General features: G+C 41.8%; 1 protein-coding gene across 3 annotated transcripts in view; it reads right to left on the minus strand.

Annotated features, from left to right (window-relative positions):
• The window catches only part of SNTN (sentan, cilia apical structure protein), a 52,975-nt gene extending 49,084 nt beyond the window's left edge, over positions 1 to 3,891 (minus strand). For 2 of the 3 annotated variants that reach the window (XR_006885327.1, XM_046639934.1), the window contains exons 1-2: positions 3,782 to 3,891; positions 1,754 to 1,788 (exon numbers count right to left, since the gene is read on the minus strand). Coding sequence is in view for 2 of the 3 variants with exons in the window: in XM_046639934.1 (XP_046495890.1) it covers positions 1,754 to 1,788; positions 3,782 to 3,891 (145 nt within the window). In the remaining variant the exon portion in view is untranslated. Of the gene's footprint in view, positions 1 to 1,753; positions 1,848 to 3,781 lie in introns of all 3 variants that reach the window. The other variant, XM_046639947.1, reaches the window with a different exon arrangement.
• Between the last annotated feature and the right edge of the window lie 4,838 nt (positions 3,892 to 8,729).

Genomic DNA, 8,729 nt, shown 5'->3' on the forward strand with positions numbered 1-8,729 from the left:
CATGGAAGACTAAACATTAAGCATTGATCTAGTGAGTTCCTCACACTTCAGTGTGATAGAAACACAGCTCTCAGTATAGCAAGGTGTCAGAATCATCTCCTTTTAGAATTTTTGCTAATATTAGTTATTTTTGCAGATGGAGACCTATGGGAGAGAAGTGGTTTGTCCAAGTTCACACGAGTAGTATGCAGCAGAACTAAACGCTAGGTCTCTGTTCTTTTCTCGCTAGATCAATAGTTTCCCCAATACACTAGTACTTCTCAAACTTTTCCACTATAAAACTACTTAGGATGCTAGAGGCAAATATGTACTCATCCCTCATTTCTTCCCCTCAGGAGATCAAGGGTATAAGGCCAATTAGCCAGGAGAGAAAATATATGTTCATCTTGACTTCTGTTCCATGATCTACCCGTGTCTGATTTCAGTGAATAACATTTAAAATTACTATACCATTGAATAAAACAGATTCTGGGAAGATAAGCTATGTTTATCCTATGTTTACTTAAGGACTGGGAATAAATGTGGCCTAATGGCCCAATGTAAGAAGTCTGGTGCTAAGAATGGTTTGTATTTGTGTGTGTGTGTGTGTGTGTGTGTGTGTGTGTGTGTGTGTGTGTGTGTGTTGGGGGGTGAGGGTTATAGAGAGAGTTACAATTCTTCTCAACTTCCCAGGGGAAGTTGTATTAGAAATGTCATGGATATTTATCATGTCATGGACATGATGCTGTCATGGACAATTGTCAAAAGTACTTGAAATTGGGGCTGGCCCCGTGGCCGAGTGGTTAAGTTCGTGCGCTCCGCTTCAGTGGCCCAGTGTTTCGTTGGTTCCGATCCTGGGCGTGGACATGGCACTGCTCATCAAACCACGCTGAGGCAGTGTCCCACATGCCACAACTAGAAGGACTCACAACTAAAATATACAACTATGTACTGGGGGACTTTGGGGAGAAAAAGGAAAAAAAAATAAGATCTTTAAAAAAAAAAAAGTGCCTGAAATTGTGTAAATTGTAAAAACAGAAATCATGGGTCTTTTGTGTTGTGATAGTGTAAAAATAATATTTTCATCAAGATGAAGATTTATTTAAATAAAAATATAAAGAGTCTCCTTTGGAGACATTGGCCAGCCGTCTGGGAGGAACAACAATATAGTTCGCATAGTCATGTCCAGCTGTGCTCGTTGCTCTGTAAACATTTTAAGCCACACAGTTTGGAATAAGATAATGACTTAAGTATATGAGTGTCTTTTTTTCTTATACTATTTTTTCCATGGCAAAATTGTTAGCTCCAAAGCTATTTTACCTATAAAATTGAATTCTGAGGGAAAGATGCACATTTTGGGAGTTGGCCACACTGTGGTTTTACTCAATCAACACAGGCAGTTGGGGGCTGATTACATCCTGAGTTCCACCGAGCCGTCATGAGTCAGATACTGACGGTCTTGCTCTGGACACACTGAGGATGCCGCCCGTGGAGAAGCAACTGAGCACGGTGGGAAGAACACTGAATTAGGAGTCAGGGGATTCATGCTCTCATCTTCGCGCAGCCTTTAATGGGCTGTCTAAGTTTGGGGGAGCTAACTCCGATCACAGGACCTTAGTTCCCAAATCTTTAAAAAGAACACCATGAATGTTTGATGATGTATCCACAAGTTCCCTTACATCTCTGGCACTCTCTGATGTCGTGTTATTTTTAACTCGTGGCGTGCTGTCATGGTAGAGGAGAAACACACACATCTCATTCATCCATGCCTTACCTTTTATTGAAGCCAGTTGTTTGGATATTGAAATGCTGCCAACAAAATGAAAGAAACATAATGATTCTGGGAGTTTGGGTGTTGATATCAGCATCTAAAGTAGAGCAATACAATGATTTAAAGATTAACTTATTTTCAGTAAACATTCACTTAGCATTCTGGTGGAGGAGCAATCTGTCTTTCAAAAGCCTTTCTCCCCTGGCCACATAGTAAGCTAATGCTTGACCTTGGCTGGCCAGCTAGCCCACCTGTTTTAGTCTTTCTTGCACTTATGTGGCCATGTGACTAAATTCCCTCCAATGGAGAAGGCGTAGAGGATGGATTGCCTTCCATGTAAGCTCTTCTGTGCTCTTTCCCATTTCCAGCCGACTAGCATAGAAATTATTAGGGATGCTTTTGAAGCCACATGTTGAAGCCACAAGCCACACCAGCCTGCGTCCCTACATGGCTGCATGAAGTAAAACTGCCACAGACTTGGAATCTCCACTCTGAACTATCACATGAAAAGTAAAAAATAACTTCTTGTCCTGCAAAACTCTGAGGATTTGAAGTTTCTTTGTTCCGGCAGCTTAGCCTACCTGAGAATCTGGGTACTGTGCTGGGGGGTGGGGATGCATCAGTGAATGATAGAGACATGTTCCTGCACTCTTGGGGCTTAGAGTCTAGTGCAAAAGACAGATTTTAAACAAGTAATTCAATAAAGAGTAATGGCAGAGCACATGCGGAGGGCAGGGAAGGACAAACCAGTCTGCAGGTCAGGGTAATGGCATTTTAGCTGAGCCTAATGAATTAGTAGGTAAGGAATGAGGAAGAGTGTTCCAAGCAGAGGGAAGAGGGTGTGCTGAGGGCCAGAAGTGGGAGAAAGCATGGTATGATGAAAGAACCAAAGGGGGTACTTGTGGCTGGACCTGGAGAAGGAAGGAGATAGTGGTGGAACGTGAGGCTGCAATCAAGGGTAGGGGCCAGAGCATGTTGGGCCTTATGAAGGACTCAGGTTGTTCTCCTAAGAGCAATGGGAAGGGAAGGAATGACGTGATCAAAATTGCATTTGGGGAAGTTATTTCACCTGATATTTCAAAAGGAGATCAGAAAGGGGCCAGATGGGAGGCAGGAAGATGAATCTTGCTCCCTTACAAACAGCAAACCAGAGTTTGCTTAATATTTCAACCCCTAATGGCTGGAGTGGTTTTTAAGAAAGCCAATAAGAACGATAGACCTTGGTTGTATCTTTGACAACGCCTTAAAGGAAACTTTTGGATTCAAGATCTGGTTCTGGCACTAACTAATCAAGAGATCATCACCTTTGGGGACCTCATTTTTCTAATGTGTAAAATTAGGAAGCTGGATTCCATGATATCTTGGAGCTTTTATGGTCTTCTTGGTGAGCTATTCTTGATTTTATAAAAACTTTGCACCATTATTATCTCCTTCATAAAGTAAAGGATGTGCCATCTTTTTACTTTGCATAACATGCACTTGCAACGTGGCCTGTGTTATTTTCTATTGCCATGATTTCCTTCTCTAGCCTGTGAGGCCCCTGAGAGCAAGAGCTATATAGTTTTACCTCCATATCTTCCACCCCCAGTCTAGCAGAGTACACAGCACTTGTTAAATGTTCAAGAAAGATTTTTGAACTAAAGTATGTCCCCTAAATGAAATTACACAAGAAACAATAGTGTTCATTTATTACCCATAATTTTACACATTTGAATGATATGAAACAACTTCCCTCTGTCATGGATAATTTGAAAGAATATGTTATACAGTTAAAATCATTACCAATTTTGATTTACAAATGTTTTTCAAGAGACAAAGATATTTGTGTTAATTGTATCATCTTTTCAGTTTGCAATCAAAGCTGCAAATTTTTTCTCTTTGTTTTTCCAACTCAATTTATAGCTGGATTGGGGTGTGTAACAGGCACCAAACTTGCAGTATCTTGGCTATCATTTTGTTGACATGAATTCTTTGGAAATACACCCGCGAGCTTAAGTGAAACTCAATAAAGGAGAGCCAAGTGCCACTGACCTTTTGGGCATTTTCCTAGATGTTAAAGTAGATGTTGGGGCTGCAGAAGGATTGGGTTCCCCTTCCAAGTGGAGTGCTTGGTCCTGGGTGCTGTGCATACAGCCACACATACTCTGGTCTCCTGTTGTATGTTGGCCCTTTCTAAGCAACAATCACTTGCCAACTGTTACTATTGTCATTCACTCCATGACAACTGTACAACAGCACTGTCAGAAGAGCTTTTCCCTAGTGTTATTGTATGTAGACATTAAACCATTCATGCATTCAACAAATATTTGAGTGCCTCCTGTGGGTCAGGCACTTTGCAAGATGGTGGGTACACAACAGTGAGCAAAATCAAACATGGACCCTGATATCAGAGAGCTTAATGGGGAAGATTGATATAAATCAAGTAATCACACAAAAAATTGCACCTGTGAACAATACCATGCAAGGGGATGCCATGAGATTGGCATCAGTCAAGGAGGTCTGGGAGGCATCCCGGGGAAGTGATGTTTGATGATGAGTAGGAGTTAAGTAAGTGAAAAGGAAAGACATCCACATTGTAGGCAGAAAGGATAGCCAGTGCTAAGCCCAGTGGCAGGAAGGAGTGTGGTCATCAGGAAGGACTGAAAGAAGTCCAGTGTGGTGGGACCAGAGAGGCCAAGGGAGAGTGAGGCTCCATTGAGGATGAAGAGGAGGCATGGTGGGTAGACCATCAGAAACTTGCCACAGTAGGGGATTCTCATTCTATGTCGAAAGAATAGGAAACCACTTGTGAGTTTTAAGCAAAGAGGTTAATAAGCTGGATTTACATTTTGGAAAAATCACTCTGGCTTCAGTGTGGATAATGGTTTAGAGAAAAGGGCAGAGTAAATTCAGGAAGACCAGTGGGGAGGCTGTTTCACTTGTGTTAGTTAAGAGCTCTTTCTGTAAAACCCAGGGGATGTGTCAACTCAGTCAAATGAGTCTGATTCGGGGAAGACAGGACCAACGATTACTTAGATCACTGGTGAGTTGATGGGGGAGAGGAGATAGGTCTCAAGAGAAGCTAAGAATAGTCACTGTTCGGGCTTCAAATTGGCTCCAGGGACACTGCAATCTTGTTACTGCATCATTGGTCATTGTTCCACCATATGGCCATATCACTCTCTCATTGCTTGCTTCTCTTTGTGAGTTTTCTTTTCTCTCCTCCCTCTATCTCCTGACTAATTTCCTTAGCATTTTTCATTTAAATTTGGGAGAGAGAGTTTGATTGGCCTCGCTAATTACTGTTGTCCATATTGGTCAGAGTTTAAATGCCAACCTAGCCCATAGATTGTCATTTAGCCCACCCCATAGATTGTGAGTTAGCCTATACAATTATCTCCCTTAGATCAGGTGATGACCCTGTGCCAACCTCACTGCTTGAGTTAAAACCTAGAGCTAGTCTTCTCAGCAGAGGGTTCTGGGCAGGTTTCCCAGAATCCAGATTTGTAACAAACACTCCAGATGGTCCTGACGTGGACGGCATTGGAGAACTGTTGGTAGTGGTTGAAAAGAGGCTCTGGAGTAGAAAGATCTGAGTTTGAATTCTGACTCTGCCATTTACTAGTTGTGTTACCTGGGATAAGATCTTTAAAACTGCTATGTCCACTTTCTCATCTGTAAAATAATGCTTTCCTCATGGAATTATTGTGAATACTAGATGAGTTAATGTTGGTGAAGCACTCAGCACAGTGTCTGAAACATGAGGAGTAATCAATATATCAGAGTCATGGAGAAGATGATGTTAGAGATGACTGTGTCATCAGGGTCCTGGCAGGACCCAGAATCTAACTCAGATGGCACCGGAGACATCTATGAAAGGATTACTCAGTGGGCAGGGTTAGGAAAGTAAACATGGATGTTGAGACATCCAGAGACTAGCAACAGTGTGAGACTTACCACCTTTAGGCGTGAAGGGGCAAGGAGAGGAAATCGCATTATGGAGCCCAGTGAGAGCTGGATTCTTGCAGCAGGGACCACTTGACAGTGCTGTGGTGGAAGGGAGGCAGCCATGGCTAGAAATCAGGCAAAGCAGGGAGGGAGTGGAGAAGAAACACCCCATGCTCTGACCTCCAGCCTGTGTAGCAAGGGAGCCGGGGAAGTGGAGTCTGTAGGAATCAGCCTCCTAGGGCATAGAGAAGGGCAGAGAATGGAATAGGAAAGAGGGTGAACAAATGGGCAAGAAAGAGTATGATGATGCGATGATGATGATAATGATAATGATGATGTCTATGACGATGATGATGGTGATGAAGATGGAAGCAAAATACTAGGAATCAGGTTTATCGCTAACCTTCTTGTGAAAAAACCATTAAAAAAATTCCTCGGTTAACCTGGCCCTTTGGCAAAATGAGGGGGGCACTTGAGTGTACTGAGCTAGGTATCAGTTTGGGGAAAGGAAAGTTGTGGATGGCAAGCAGGGGTTTGACGAATGATTCCATGTGGACTGATAGACAAGCACACGAGACCACCTTTATCACATGATGTTGCCTCTTAGTGCACTATTTGGTCATTGAAATGAGAACTGCAGTTCTTGTTCCTCAGGTGACAGCCAGCTCTCTTAAATCCTATGAGACATCTTACCGGAATATTCTAACCCAAATTAACCTCTTCTTCCTCTCCCTATCCCCGAAGCACATTTTACCTCTATTTTAATACCTCTGATTGTCTGCTTCATATCTGTAATTAGTTAAGATTTGTCTTTTCTTCTCACTAGGTTATGAGTATTATAATAATAAGGATAATAATAATAAATAGCATTGATTTAAACCTCCTAAGTGCCCGACATTGTGCTCTGCACTTTGCATGCCCCTTCGCCTTCAGTTCTTAGAACGCTCTTTTGGTGGCACTGTGGTTATTGTCTGCATTGTGCAGATGCCTTACATGGATGAGGAGATCAGGGCTTGCTCAAGAGCATCCAGCTAATAGGACTTGGGATTCAAGCACAGGTCTTTCTGCCTGCAAGAATCAAGCTCTCAACCACTATCTCCTCAGCAAGGACTATGCCTTAATTATCTTCACATCTTCCTCTCAGGATCTAGCACCATGCTCAGGAAGTGTTTATGAAAGTGGATGTTTGTTGACTACTGTGTGGCCCAGGATCTGGAGTGTGACATCCACTGGGGAAAGTTGGGCATATATCTCCTGCTGGGAGATCCATAGTGTTCAATCTTCCCTCCCTGCTTTCAGAGGAACCTGAGAAGGAAATGGAATCCCCAAGAAGAAGGTGTCATGCCCACCAAAGGAAGAGAAGCCAAGGAGGAAGAGTGTGTTTTGCACGTAGCAGAGCCTCAAAAACTATCCATTTGAATATACTGCAGTTCATGTATGCATTGTCCTGTTGATGGATATTTGAATTGTTTCTAGTTTTGGACTATTACAAATAAAGCTGCTATGAACATTTTTCTACAAGTACTTTTGAGTACTTACGCACTCATTTCTCTTGGATATATAACTAGGAGCGGAACTAATGGGTCCTAGGGTAGATAATGTTTAGTTTTCTTGGAAACTGCCAAATACTTTTCCAAAGGGATTGTTCCGTTTTATACTTCCACCAATAATATGTGAGAGTATGGAATATAATCGACATCCTCAACAAAACTTGGCATTGCCAGTCTTTTTTAAGCTTTATTTATTCTGGTATCACAGTGTCATTTTAATTTGCATTTCCTTGATGACTAATGATAATGATAGTGAGTAGCTTTTCATATGCTTAGGCCATTTGGTTATCTTCTATGGAATACTACTTATCAATAAAAAAGGAGAAACTACAAACACACCCCAAAACGTGAATAAATTGGAAACCCAACATGTTGAATAAAGAAGCCAGACATGTAAAGAATATATATGCCATATGATTCTATTTATATGAAGTTCAAGAATAAGAAAAACTACTCTATGGGGAGAGAAGGTAAAATAGTGGTTACCTTTGGAAACAGCATGAGGGGACTTTTGGGGACTAATGACAATGGTTTATATCTCGATGTGGGAGGTGGTCAAATGGGTCTATACAGATCTTCCTCAACTTATGATGGTGTTACGTCCTGAGAAACCCACCGTAAGTTGAAAATATCGTAAGTCAAAAATGTATTTAATGCACCTAGCCCAGCCAACATCACAGCTTAGCCTAGCCTACCTTAAACATGCTCAGAACACTTACATTAGCCTACAGGGGGGGAAGCTCATCTAACACAAAGCCTATTTTATAATAAAGTATTGACTATCTCATGTAATTTATTGAACACTGTACTGAAAGTGAAATACAGAATGGTTGGATGGGGACAGAATGGCTGTCAACGTATCGGTTGTTCACCCTCCTGATCATGTGGCTCACTGCGAGCTGCAGCTCGCTGCCCACTGCCCAGCATCATGAGAGAGCATCGTACCACATATCGCTAGCCTGGGAAAAATGTCAAAATTCAAAATTTAAAGTACGGTTTCTACAGAATGCATATTGCTTGTGCATCATCATAAAGTCAAAAAATTGTAAGTTGAACCATCGTAAGTTGGGGACTGTCTATCCATACATACAAAAATTTTACTTCAATAAAACTTACTAAGATTTTGCCAAATGAATTCATTTGAAGAATGAAGTTAAGGAAGCTTGGGTCTCCTCATTTTGAGGATGCTCTCAAGGAAGGCATTGATCATACTCTTCCACAAAACACCACTGTGGTCCCCGGGCTAAGGGAAAAATACCGCTCCACTCCTTGGCCCACTAATGCTCTGATCTTGTCTTTGAGTACCGCCCTTTCTTCCACCAGGCAAGATACCCCTTAGTCTCAGAAACATACTTCTCCAACTAAGTATGTCTTCAATTCTATTAATGAAGAAGCTCCTTTGCTTTCCAATGGGAACTTAATAGAAATAATTTAGTTTCCTGAGTTCTTCTTCAATTTTGTTGCCACAAACTCTGTAGAATAAACTGCAAAGTTGGCCTCCA

The sequence above is a fragment of the Equus quagga genome, chromosome 1 (genome assembly GCF_021613505.1).
Source record: "Equus quagga isolate Etosha38 chromosome 1, UCLA_HA_Equagga_1.0, whole genome shotgun sequence".
NCBI lineage: Eukaryota > Metazoa > Chordata > Mammalia > Perissodactyla > Equidae > Equus > Equus quagga.